Raw genomic sequence first — 14,633 nt, 5'->3', positions numbered from 1 at the left:
TCTGTAGTGACAAATTTTTTCCTCAATGTCGTTAAGAGTACTTCAAATTTTTGCTTTAGTTTCATTGTGTTTAATGCAGGACTGTACTCCTGTAAGTCAACTCCTTATCCGTGATTTACTTGTGTATGAAGCCCCCAATCTTGTTTATGTTGCCCAAACGTGGCTGGTAGAGACAGCTGTGACATTATGAATCCAGCTGGCCACAGATGGATCTTTAGTGAAGCATGAATCCATATTGGTTTGGTGATCTATGTTTACTGCCTCCTGTTAAACTTTCAGAGACTCAACTCCTACATCACCTGGCATTGACTACATCCACGTACACATAAGTAATAGATTGAAGTGAACTGGAACTTTTGTTGCTAGTGATCAAGTCTGTCACCTGTAAGATCAATTTACTAGATTATAATTTTATGGACTGTTTAGCGGACGTTAGAATCCGATTAGTTTATGCCCATTTTGCCCATGGTTTTCACCGGGTACGATAGTCTTGATAGCTTTTCAGGCTGTTTTGATAATGATGAACATTTCCAAGACCCTGTATGCTGAAGTCTCCACACATCTGTTACGGCTTTGACAGTTAAACTCGAGATCTCAAGAAAAAATAAAAACCAAAGTCACAGCCTGTAAAGAAATTCATTTAGAATTTTTAAAGAAGATATCAAAGATTGGTATTTACCAGGAAGGCTGGTAGAACTGCAAGATTTTCTAGATCTATGCATAGTGGAAATAACTAGCTAAAATAGAAAACAAACAAAAGATGTATGAATAGTTGAAATAATTAGCTAAAACTCCAAACAAAACTAAAACGTTAATACTGCCTCTAGCAAATAATATTTAATTCTGAATCACTCCCCAAAACATTGGGTATGATGCTGCACAACAACTGACTAACATTGCTGATATAAATGTGTGCCCCCTCTGTCCTTTATAGCCAGAGCAGGCACTATCGTTAGTGTTAATGGGAGGCAAATCAATGAACTAGCATTTGCAAATTTTTGTGACAGGTTGCATATTTGTAATTCTGTATGTTTGTCTAAAGCAGGAAAAGTTAGAATACCTACTACCTTTTATATATCACTCTTCACTTTTATATATACTAGTTATTTCATAAATTGTCTGTGCCATCTCGTCTTCATTGTTACCATAGCATTCAGTACTCACCACATGCCCGCAGTTCAAATCTTAGTTTACTGTGGTTTCTGTGACTTAATATACATAGATCCATCCATACCATATAGAAAACAATATGACTAACTTGGTTTGCTTCATTAATTCATACAGTAAGCCAATGTTTATTGATCACATACTATACACAGGAAGTGCTCTAAGTGCTGGGGAAATCAACAGTGAAAAGAATGGCCAAAATAGCTCCCTGTCCTCCTGGAGCTTATTATCTAGTTTTAGACACTGTTTTTCTCTTGATTTTTGGTAGTATGGCCCTGTTTCTTGACATCCTAGTAGTATTTCATTGAATGATGTTTGGTATATATAAGAATGTGTAGAGGATCTAGATGATATTTTATTCTTCTGGAAAATGTTCATTCTTTCCTCTGTTAGGTGGGAGGAACAATGGGATGGAGTGGATAAGGACTGATTCAGTTTCAGTACGGACCCATCCATCTCTGGTTTTCTCTAGCCTCCCATCCTTCTGTGTGTTCTCTTGGGCCATTCCTTCTGGCAGGCTCTGAAATTATCAGTAGTCTTCTCAACATGGTGAAATTGCCAAACCTCTGCTATGCTTCTCAGAGACTCTCTGCTTAGTCTCTTGGCTCCCCCCGCCAAACATAATTCGTAATTTGGCAAATGTCTTGAAAGTTACCCCAGCTGTGTATCATGCTTCCTTCCACACCCTTTGAAGATGAGGATCTCAACTCCTTAAGTTCCTAATGTTTCTCTCTCCAATTCGCTGAGACGGCCCCTGCCCGGGCAAAGCCCAGATTCTCATCCACTTGCCTTGCATGCAGAATCAGCTGAAGTCCCCAGAGAAAATAGAGCTAACTTTTCCACAGTTCCCTCCAGTCTGGTATCTTGGTTTTTTTCTAGTTCTCATTGCTTAATCAGCTCTCAGGTTGTTTTAAGCAGATTTTGAGGGGCAATTTCTGTCTTTTATTTATATGTTTTAGTTGTTCTTGGCTGGATCATTAATCTCTTGCAAACTTATCCATTTTATCCCTATTTTTAGGTACTGAAATTAGAGAATGAGGTCTTCTTTTAGACATATCTACGTTACCACAAGGAAGGTACCCTGCAATTTCCATCCTAGCTCAAGGTATTCAAGCACTAATTGGCAAAGTAGGCGGGTGGGGATGTGTCATTGAACATATCCTTCAAAATGTCACCGAAAGAGTTGGACAGTTACTAGAGCTAATACTCTGAAGTATGCTGAGTTCACTGCCCAAGAACTGTTCACCAGTAGTGATACTGAAAGGAATAAGACCAAGCTGTCCAAGTTAACTTAAGGGCTTTCACATGGAGGCTGCTCAGATTGGTGAAGTCAGTGGGAGTCCAATACTTGAGGGTAGCTCTTATGAGCTGCAGCTTCTGCATGCTACTCTTGATTCTGTTACGATTTATCCTGAAAGGAAATAATTCTCCATCTTCATAGTCTACTAAAATACTGGGGAACAGAGTAGATATTCTTTGTGTTTTTTTATATCTCACTAACCCTTGTAGGAAGAAGATATAGAGAGCATAGTAGTTAAGTGTCTGAATTTGGGAGTCAATCAAATTTAGATTCAAGCCTTGTCCATTTACTAGATGCTTGACCTTGAGAAAATTGCAAAAACTCTCCAACGCCTCAATGCCTTATCTGTGAAACAGGAATAATGATACATCTCATTGCACGGACATGAAAGCTCTTGGAGACATTGTACTTAAAAGTGCTTATAATGATCTCTGGAATGTTGTAAACCAGTTTATGGTAGCTATAATTATTTTAGTTATTATGGAAACCTATGGAATAGAGACTCAGAATTTTGAGGTGAGAGCTTAGGATTTTTATAAAGATCCTCTAAGGTAGGTGAATGAAGCTTGTGGAAAAAAAAGTTTTTCTAAGAGTTCATAAGTTTATTTTTGTTGTTAAGTTAAACTACTTAAATATTTGTTTATTTTGTGGATAACAAAACTATAAGAAAGAACTCCAGGAAAAAAACAACTGAATTGGGATGATTTACCTCTCAGTGACTTCAAAAAAGTATTTCTTCATAGTTTCACTAAATAACAAACATATTTTCAACTGTATTTTGTATTAAATTTTATACTAAATTTGTATTAATTTTGTAATGATCTAAGAAGGATCAAGGTTAACTAATAGTCTAAATTGTACAGGTGTTATCACATTTAAGAAAAGGAACAAAATTTAACGTAAAAAAATTTGAGTGAAAAAAACTTGGAGAGAGAGAAAGAGAGAAAGAAATTTGATTCCTAATTACCATTCATTAGTTATGTGGTATTGATTGGGCAACTTAAGTGATCTCCCTGTGTCCCAGTTTTCCTGGAAAAATTGTACAATGAGAAAATAATACTAGGATTTTCTTGAATATCAAATGAGGAAAAGGAAATGAACATTACATGCAATAAGCATAGTCTTGTTCTTGTATTTAATGATCAATTGTGCCTTTGAATCTCTCTTTGGGTCATGGAGACCATGAAGCAGAAGAATTTGTGACATAAAAAGAGATGATATTAAATCTGGTTATTGGTATTTAATAATTTAAACCACATGTTTTTGAATCAAATTTTACTTTTCTTTATTGTGTGGAAATTTTCTCAAATGAACATTTTTTTGACCATTGTTCAGGTATGATATTATATCCAAAGCCTAGTCCCAGTACCTCTTCAATGGTTCTGAGTCAACAGAACTGAAGGAAAAATAAGCTTTTCTCTTCCCTTTCAAGTTACTCTGATACAGGAATTGTTTCCACTCTCTGCATACCTGAGTGAGCATGAAATGATGCCGTTACTGAGTATTTGTTTGATTTTTCAAAAACTGTTGTCAGTCTTACAGCTTGAAAGTGAAATGCACTTGGTAATTGGCATAGCCACAGTCAGTCTTCAGATCTAATTGGAACTGACCTAGACACCCTCAGAAGTCTTCCTAGCCTTTCAGATCCGTAAACATATGCGATGAGACAAAGGCAGGAGAGCATGTTGAAAGGGAGGGAAGTCCCTTTGCGTGTTGTTGAACCAGAAGTCTTTGATACGGCTCTCTCAGTCTGGACAATGTCTTGTGTGTTTGTTTCCACAGAGCATATATCATTACAGACTATATGGGCATCCGAAATGAAAGTTTCATGAAATTAGCTGCAGTAGGGACCTGGATGGGGGACTTTGTCACAGCCTGGATGGTAAGAAATTTTAACTTCACCCATTTCAAACATTTGATGGAGGAAAATGTTCATAATGTTGGATAGACACTGCTTTTGATGGGTTTAGAGCAAAAGAGTTACTTCTCTCTTGAGTGGAACAAATTCATGAGTACAGATAAATTTAGAGATTATTTGCAATATCTATTAGGGGAAAAAATTCATGCAATTATAATATTAATGATGGCCGTCCACCAGGAAATATTTATTTATGACATAAATACCTGTGTATCTATCTGTATACATATGAGCATACCAACATACACACATTAATGACATTAACAGAAACTTCCTTGTGATGTTGTAAATAATTTTGTGAAGATTGTTGTTTTTGACCTGTGCAAGTTTCAGGTAAGGGATATTGTCTGGCCTGTCTCAGAAGACCATATGAAAGATTTTTAACAGCTGTTTTTATTTTTTAAAATTTCTTTTTCACAACACATCTTCTACAATTTTATTCGTATTGTTTTATTTTTATCTAATTTTTTTTATTTGAGTATTGTTGACACCCAATTAACATTAGTTTTAGGTATACAACATAATGAATCAACATCTCTGTACGTTATGCTATGCTCACCACAAGTGTAGTTAGGGCTTTTCAAATAGTGTTCTACATTTATTTTCCTCATTGAACCTACAAAATTAACTTTGCATTGCTAGTATTTATTATTATTTTAAGCCTACAACAAATAGACAAACCGTATTTCATGCTGAGTTCATCTGCCAAGAGAGTAACTTCTTGTTTCATTTTTAGTTTTACATGAAAAACATTTTTTGGGGGGGCACCGGGGTGGCTCTGTGGGTTAAGCATCTGCCTTCAGCTCAGGTCGTGATCCCAGCGTCCTGGGATCGAGCCCTGCATTGGGGTCCCTGCTCAATGGGGAGCCTGCTTCTCCCCTGCCTGCCATTCCCCCTGCTTGTGCTCTCTCTCTCTCTCCGTGTCAAATAAATAAAATCTTTAAAGCATTTTTTTTACTCAGGTATAGTTAACACAGTGTTATATTAGTTTCAGGTGTACAATGTAGTGATTCCACAATTTTATACATTTCTCAGTGCTCATCAAGATAAATGTACTCTTAATCTCCTTTGTCTGTTTCACCCACCCCCCACCCACCTCTCCTCCAGCAACCACCAATTCGTTCTGTGTATTTAAGAGTCTACTTTCTTGTTTGTCTGTTTGTTTGCTTTTGTTTGTTTTTATTTCAGGTTTTTATTTAAATTTTAGTTAGTTAACATACAGTGTAATATTAGTTTCAGGAGTGGGGTGCCTGGGTGGCTCCGTGGGTTAAAGCCTCTGCCTTCGGCTCAGGTCATGATCTCAGGGTCCTGGGATCGAGCCCTACATCGGGCTCTCTGCTCAGCAGGGAGCCTGCTTCTCCCTCTCTCTCTGCCTGCCTCTCTGCCTACTTGTGATTAGTCTGTCAAATAAATAAATAGAATCTTTAAAAAAAAAATATTAGTTTCAGGAGTAGAATTTAGTGGTTCATCACTTACATCTAACACCCAGTGCTCATCACAAGTGCCCTCCTTAATGTCCATCACCCATTTAGCGCCCCCCCCCACATCACCTCCATCAATCCTCAGTTTGTTCTCTGTATTAAAGGTCTGGGTTTTTATTTGTCTCTTTTTGTTTCTTAAATTACACATGTGAATGAAATCTTATGATTTGTCTTTCTCTATCTGACTTACTTTGCTTAGCATTATATCCTCTAGGTCCATCGATGTTTTTGCAAATGACAATTTTTTATGGCTGAGTAATATTCCATGGTATATACATGCCACGTCTTCTTTACCCCCAAAAAACCAAGACACTAATTCAAAAAGATGTATGCACTTCTATGTTTATTGCAGTGTTATTTACAATAGCCAAGATATGGGAGCAACCCAAGTGTCCATTAACAGATGCGTAACTCTGTTTTAACCATTGGATTAATGAAGTACAGTATGTAGCTTGAAAGTTCTAGGTCCTATGAGTTTATAAGAGAATCTCAGAGTACAAAGAGCATAACTCTCTTTAAAATGGAATATGTTAACCTTTGTTGACACCTCTCATAAGTGTAGTTAATCATAATTGGCTTTATTCATCTTCACTTGAAAATGAGAGGACCTACCAAAGGTGAGGGTGCCCTACTTAAATAAGACTTGCAGGGACATGCCCCTACAAATAATGTCCCATGTAATGATTGTTGCAACTGTTACTGCCCTTTCTGTGGATAGCTTTGTGTCTTACGTATGGATACCTTTGTGTCTTACCTAGAACAAGTGTTTTCAGGAGACAGGAAACAGTTATATCTTTACTGCTACTACCGTGATCATCCTGTAAGAATATTAAGGAACTACCAAGGGGTTTGTATAGCTCATTTTTGAGCCTCCTCCCATACCTGTTCAATTTTAGAATGTTAATAGAACAAAGTACCAAATGGGTCCCATTCCATTAACTTTAAAATCTAGTTTTGAAAACTGATTTATTTGTAATCAACTAGATAATAAACCAAACGTCAGGGAACATGGCTGACTCAGTAGGTAGTGCATGCGACTTTTGATCTCAGGGTTGTGAGTTCAAGCCCCATGTTGGACACAGAGCTTATTTTAAAAAATGCAGAAAATTCTTTAGAAAAAAAAAAAAGAAGAAGCCAGATATTAAGAGGAGGCTGCCTCGTGTCACAAATTTCTGTTTCCATTGGGAAAAACTATCTAGAAGGAAAACTATGTCCATTCTAAAACTATTTCCCTTTTAGAAGAGAAAGTAGAAGGAAAACTTTAAACATGTAATTTCCATGAAATAGGAGGTGATACCTTTTGAAAAATTTCTGCACTGTGGATTGTGATATTCTTTTTTACTCCATTTTATGATGAATCTGCTTAATAAAATGGGAAAGAGAATTCAGAAATTTGGATTCTCTGACCTTGCTATGTCTGACTTGATCTTCCACAAATAATAATGCAATCCTCTGAGCCCCGGTTTGCACATTTCTTTAAGGGGGCTAATAGTTGTTATCCATGTTATAGGTTTTCTATGAAGATGAAGTATGTGGTCCCGTGATGCTTGCAGTGCGAGAGAGATAGAAGTGCTTTATTGCAGCTGTTCATGTTTTTCCCAGCTTATCCTGGGCTTTTGGTCCAGTTTCTAGACCAAGGTCTGGAGTTTTCTCCAGTCACCCGTGTTAGAACACACTAAGGCAATATGATCCATTACTTCCTGACTTCCATGCAACTCTGCGCCTGATCAAAGTCAGGGGAGAAGCACCAGAGCAGCAAGCCCCAGGACCTTACGCTACAGTTTTCAGGCTTAAGTCCACCATTTGATACAGAAATTATTTTCTTTCCCATGATGACATCGTTATTTGTTTGTGGCCCAATTCTTTCTAAACCCTGCTCCAACTTTCCCTCAAGACAGTGTTTCTAATACCATATGTGGCTCTGCCCCTATTTACTAGTTTTATTTTTTTAATTGGGATTTTTTTTTTCTTCTTTTGAATTATAAGGCGGGGTCCAATTTCTAGGACAGCCTTGAGAGGCAAATGCCTGGGGCAGCTTCTACCAAAGACCTTTACCTTTTCTAATTGGATTTCTACTGTGGACTCATCTGCCCTACTCTTGTGGCTTAGCAGAATACAAATAATTCCACAGTTCAGCTGTGGCTTTTCTCTCCCTCTGAGGTCTGGCTGACCTTCATAGTTTCTCCTAAATCTACTACTGTAATACCTTCTATTTTTGCTAGCTAACCTGGTAACTTTTTACCTTTTTCAATGCTGCAGATTACTGTGATCAATACTTCCAGTACCACCAAGGTAGGACAGGATTGAGAATCAAGAAAACTGTGTTTTAGGTTAAACCCAGCAGTGTGATCTTAAGTCCCTTCACCTTCTGGGGCCTCCCTTGTTTTTCTTTCTGTAAACGGAGAGAGAATCAATCCAAAGTCCTTTTCTGCTTATGTTATATGAAATATTGACCTTTCCCTGTTAGACACAGAGATAGAAATGGCAAAAGAAACACAGTGCCCTTCTGATTTGAAAGTACAGTCATACAGGGAGGCTTCCCAGAGCACATCATTTCTATTCCCATTTTTATTCACCGACTAGGTGGTAAGTTTCCATATAAATATTTATATGTCTACATATGTGTGCATTGATAACATTTTAAAAAATAATAGTTTTCCTCATGAGAGGAGTCTGAGGAGCTTTGACCTTCATTTGTCTATAGAATTCTCATCATGAAGTGAATATCAATGATGAAGGTGACTGTCATGGAAAAGTAAGTGACTATTTACATTTCCAATAAAAGTGTGCCTTTTAATGTATTTCTGAAATGGAGAATTTTTCTTTTATAGAAATAGTTCAGAACTTCCCCCATGGTTTTAAAAGGCATACTGGGACTGATACATTCCCCAGGCATAGCTGATCTCAACCAGTCTCACAACTGTCTTTGCCCCTCACACTACAGAGCATCAAACTCTACTAGGTTCAATTTCCTAGGCCATCCTGACTATTCTTAGCTCTGTGGGATGCTTCATGCAGAGGACAAAAAAAAAAAAAAAAAAATTATCAGGGTTAAAGTTACTTTTTTTTGTCAAATAGATTTTTTAAAAACTTAGAAAAAAGTAATACTTAAAGTAATGGGTGGTATCATTCAGCACTGAGCTGGCTGTTCATGTTAATAGGAGCAGAGAAGAGCTCTGTCATGAAATTTGCCCACACTCTGTCATTGAACAAGGAGCAGAGGTGTTGGCCCGTCCCATAGCACATTTCTCTAGTTTTACCATCCCTCCTTCAGAAGAGATCACAGGCTCTACTCAGGTCTAAGGTGACAGGTGAGGCTGAGGACATCAAGGTGGCGTTTGCTTCTCCCTCTCATTTACTACCAGAAGGAAAAATCACTTCCTGTCTCTCTATACCTTTTCCCCAGCCCTTGCTTCTTCCTGCTCTAGTGGCTTTTCTGTTACAGCTATAAAAGGTAATCTGGCTTATGATAGTGATAAGGATATCAGAGTCCAGGTTTGAGGTTCGTGGTAGTGGGTGGGGGAGGAAGGGTACACATGAGGTGAAGTTGAGTCGTGACCTAAAGATGATAATGACATGGTAAAAACTGAAGTCGTAAAGCGTTTTTTCATCATAAAAACAAATATGGTGTGTATCAAATCCTAATACTCATGAGACCTTAGTTAACCTCAACATATTTTTGAAAGGATTATCTGTGGACTTTTGTGCATATGTGTGCTGCTACTAGCTAAGCTTCCACCATAAAGAGATGTCATTCATACAAAAAACAATTTCATTGTTTGCCAGTTGGATTTACCTTTCTTTCTTTTTTTTTCTATTTTTTATTATAATTTTTTTTTATTTTCAGCATAACAGTATTCCTTGTTTTTGCACCATACCCAGTGCACCATGCGTTCCGTGTTTTCACATTTTTATAGTGACCATTTTTTTAAAAACTGTGTATGATTTTAAGAGACTTTATTTTTTCTTTTTGAAATTCAGAGTTCCATTAGAGCTAGACAAATGTAGTCAATATGTTCATGTGGAAATGCCTTTAGATTGATAAAATATAGCCCTGGTAGTTGGATTATAACAAGAAATAAAATTTTAATATTTGGTTAATTTTCTGTATTGACTCTCTCAAGAACATAATAGTTAGAGAAAGAAAGCATTTTTTTTAAAGATTTTATTTATTTACTTGACAGACAGAGATCACAAGTAGGCAGAGTGGTAAGTAGAGAGAGAGGAAGAAGCAGGCTCCCCGCGGAGCAGAGACCCTGATGTGGGGCTCGATTTCAGGACCCTGGGACCATGACCTGAGCCAAAGGCAGAGGCTGTAACCCACTGAGCCACCCAGGCACCCCAAGAAAGAAAGCATTTTTAAAGATATATTTCACCCTTCTATTTTAACTGTGCCTGTTTCTTGTGTAAATACCGTATGATCCCTCTAAATATTTGATTTCGATTTTGCCTTCCTATTTTTCACACATTTTCTATGTCTTCAGAGATTGTGTAATTCATATTTATATTGCTATTACCTTTGTTCCAAAAGACTGTTAATTTAAGAGGTAAAGCTGAAAACTCTTCCTGATCAGAAACTTCCTGAGGGGAGTTCCAGCGCCACTTGTGGCACTCACCACAGTACCTGGAGTGAAATAGATGCTTTAGAAATCTTCGCTGAAGAATAAAGAGATCCTAAGAGTACATATGCATTAAGTTCCATTTCTTTTTTCTTGTTTCCTTCTTGCTCCCTTTTGTGACCCAGTGTCATGAAATGGACATTCTAGAATGCTGAAAAGGTGGGGGGAGAACTAGATTGTTCAGAGTCTTCCCATGCCCCTGCCCCTCTAAGCTTGCTAAGCCTGTTTCCATAGCCAGGAGGACACATGCTTGTAAACACCCTTGGATGGAAGTAATAGATTGTTGGTGTCATTATCCCCAAATTGTGATGTATTCTTTGGGTCTAAAAGGCGTTCGTAGATACCACAAAGATGGAGTTCCAGAGATCTTGCCAGAGGGTTCCTTTAGTGGTCATAACTGCTGTCAGTGGTATAGTTTTGCTCCTGGCTCTGGGGATGGAAGGAAGCTAGGTTGAGACATATCCCTTCAGCCACTTAAGCAGAGAGCCATTACCACATAAGACAGAAATTGGTTAGCCTTCAGTGGACAGAGGCAAAGAGAATTAAAGAATGGTGTATGCTTGAGAATAATTTCTATTCCTGAATTAGTATTTGTTTATAAATTTGGAACAGAATAGAGGAAGGGAATGTTTCTGCAGCTCTGAGAGTAAAATATTCCTTCTGACTTAAAGGTAGAAAATATGAAATATGAAATAAAATTTTTAATTATATATACATACTAAAAATCTGGCAAGAGTTTGTATTGGTGTCCTGTGCTTATTGCTTATTTTCTATTACTATTTCATGCTCACTACAGGAGGGTCGTGATTATCTGTTATTTTCATATCACCAAATTAATAATAGTTTATTTAGTTTAACATTGTCTATTTTACACCTTCCCTTATTTTGTGGACTGCTGTGCAGATGCGAAGGTTGTCAGTGAACAATAGCTTATAGTATAACTGACATCATATCTAGCTTATTATTCTGTCTGGAATTGAGCTTGGCAATTCATATTATGATCAATGCCAGTTTTCTAATTATTTCTCTTCCACTTATATCAAAATGGCGGAGTAAAAAGCATAATTGAATTGATTTAGTATCTGAAATAAGGTAGCAATAAAAGCTCTGCTGAATTTAAATAATGGAAAAGGATTTACACCGTGATAGACAGACTAGAAGGATCAGAGTTAGCAAACTCATCGAGCAAGTGTATATGACAAACAGAAGGACACAAATGAGATATTTAACCACTAGAACTGGACTCAAGAACCTGACATTACTCTGAGTTTTTATCATTTGCTCTCATTTTCTGCCTGTTTGTTTGAGCTAGTTCATGACTTCAGTTATCTCTATGATTGGTTAACCACATATTTGATAAGTCTATAGTTTTCATTTCATTATTTTGTATAGTGCAAGCAGAAACTGGATCAATAATTTAATGAGGTCATCCTATATTCTATCTAGAAAGATTCTGTGTTGAGTGAGAATCCCAATAAAAGAGCATGCATCACAGATTTGGGAGCACAAGATTTGTTGAGGAAGAGTGCTTCAGAGAACCCTGTAGGGAGATGAGAGAAGCAGGAGAGAGGTGGGGAAGGAGGCAAGGGAAGGTGTGGTCAATATGGTTGCAGAAAAAAATCTCCCTTTGGCCAGGTTCACTGGGTGGGTGTTATGTTCCTGGGAATGGTGTGTACCAGTAGTGCAGAGAATCTGGGAAGGGTATCAACACAGACAAACCCAAAGGACAGTAGATTTAATAGTACTTGTAATTGTCAAAAATCATTCCCAGTTCATTTGGCCATTTGATCGAAACAGAGAGCATAAGAGGAGAATTATTTTTTACATTTCCTTTTTATTCATTAGAAAATTTAGAACCAAATATGGTCATTTTACTTTTGCACATATAAATATTTTAATGTCTCTATAAATATTTTAGCATTGTGTTTCATGTTCCTTCAAAATAATAAGTTCTCACTAAAAAATTAATAAGACAGGAGAGTCTAACCTATTTTCAGAGAGCATCACAAATGGTGATCAAGAATCTTAATTTTCAGGACTCTTGGATTTTTAAAGTATTAACAATCTGGCAGGAAATAAAGAATTTCTGAGTGAAATAGGTTGTAGCACAGAGATATTTAAGAATAGAAGCACAAATTCTGGCTCTGCTCCAACTCTTCTAAATTCAATGTCTATAGGAAATTCCATAATATGTTATAGGTATATGTAATTTATATTCATTTATTAAAAATTTATGGACTATTTTATTCTAAGCATGAAAGGCATCTATGGAAATGTACTAAATTGAACTGCAGTAAGATAGGAAGACACGATGGCCATCACTCACAGAGAGACGTTCCCATAGAGGCAGGACACGTTCCCTGTTCATCTTTCCCATTCCCAATGCAGTTTCAGCACCTTTCTGTTCCGTTATGCTTTATTTCTATTACTTGATTTATACTTCCTTGAGGCAGGTGAGGAAAAAAGGGTTGTGCACACATTCTTTATGATTTTCCTAACATAATACTCAACACCTTTAAAGCACCATTGATCAGTCATTTTCCTGAAGTTTAAATAAAAGCCAGGAAACATTGGTATTTATTTTTCCTTTGAAAGTCATTGTACAAGGAAATGAATACTGTTTGCTAATATCAGCATCGATTAGAATCTCAGAAAAGAAGCTACGTACTTTTTGTTTTTTGGCAAAAGTGATTTTATAAGTAGTCGGATTAGTCCCCTTATAATTTTTTTTAAATTTTTATGTAGTGCCTCTTCTTGTGGGCCTATTGCTATTTCTGTGTGTTTGTTGGCATGTGTGTAAGTTTTCAGTTAGTTCCCAAAGTCTTCAATGCTTTCAACTACTATAGTATCCTGCCAAGCTGAATAATCTTTTTAGGAATATTTAATCACAGATCTTAATAAGATGTGGAATATAGACAGAGAAGTTTGTTTGATACTTTTTTCCCCAGTGTGTCAATAAAATTTGTTGAATTTTGTCATTAGTTTGGGCGAGGGGAGTGCATCTCTTTTTAGGTGCTAAGTGATAGTACATCACATCCCAGCCAGACTGTTATTTTAAAATTTTAGAAAACTCAGCTATTTATTCCTATTCGCTTTTGACCAATATAGGTAGTTGAAAGCATCTTATTTCTGGGACTGGAAGAAAACAAAAGAATTGCTTTGTATTATGCTATCATTAAGAGAGATACTGCAGGGACGCCTGGGTGGCTCAGTTGGTTAAGGGTCTGCATTAGGCTCAGGTCATGATCTCAAGGTCCTTGGGTTCAAGCCCTACATCTGCTCAGTGGGGAGTCTGCTTCTCCCTTTCATTTTCCCTCTGCTCTCTCTCTCTCTCTCTCTCTCAAATAAATAACTAAATAAATAAATACGAGAGAGACTGTAGTTCTTGGCTATTTAAGCGCAAAGTTTTGTTTGTATGAAATTGCTATCCTTTAGCAGTTGTTTGCCCCAAGGATTTTTAGAGCAGTAAAGATTTTTATATTCACAGTATATGTTGCATTTGTAGTTAAATGTTCTATAAACATCAGAAAGAAATTTATAGCAATGAAGCACCTAGTACTTACGTTTCATTGCTTTAAGGACTTTATTACATCATGTTTCAAGAAATTGAAGTATTTACGTGAGCGGGGCAATATTTTGATAATGAATGGTTAAGTAAAATCATGTTTGGCATATATTCTTCTCTGTGCTTACATATCTGAAGGCTGATTTGGAAAAAAAAACCCAAAAAAAACAAAAAAACAACTCCCTTTTTGCCCTGGCTGGCAAAATATGTTAGGTTTATCCCAGACCTGGGCCTGGCTCTCTCCAGTATCCCTCCCTAGTCTCTCTAGTTGCTCACGGAACGTCTTTAGTAGCTTGGTGAACATGATATATGACGCAAGGTAAGGCGTCAATCAAGCATACGATGGTAGTGGCACTGACAAGCTAAGCAGAACATCAAATAGATACCTTTGACGTTTCTAAACATATCAAATACAGCCGATGACTAGGTCCACATTGGTAGTTTGTTTTAATACTCTAGACCGGAGCTCACTGAAAGAAAGTTAGGACACTGCATGTGCCAACTTAAAAATTCCAAATTGTTCTTGACTTCTAAGCAGAGGATATATGAGAAATAATGCCTAAATGAGTCAGGTGCTTGAAAT

At 37.0% G+C, this 14,633-nt stretch overlaps 1 protein-coding gene across 2 annotated transcripts in view; it reads left to right on the top strand.

Moving 5' to 3' along the window:
- TMEM117 (transmembrane protein 117) overlaps positions 1-14,633 on the top strand; it is a 469,463-nt gene that overhangs the window by 233,675 nt on the left and 221,155 nt on the right. For both annotated transcript variants that reach the window (XM_032876977.1, XM_032876978.1), the window contains one exon: positions 4,250-4,349. In XM_032876977.1, the coding sequence (XP_032732868.1) occupies positions 4,250-4,349 (100 nt within the window). The remainder of the gene's footprint in view (positions 1-4,249; positions 4,350-14,633) is intronic.

This window comes from Lontra canadensis, unplaced genomic scaffold, assembly GCF_010015895.1.
Source record: "Lontra canadensis isolate GAN:19392208 unplaced genomic scaffold, GSC_riverotter_1.0 scaffold59, whole genome shotgun sequence".
Lineage (NCBI taxonomy): Eukaryota > Metazoa > Chordata > Mammalia > Carnivora > Mustelidae > Lontra > Lontra canadensis.
Note: the sequence above shows the minus strand (reverse complement) of the source record. Positions and strands in the feature narration are given on the sequence as shown.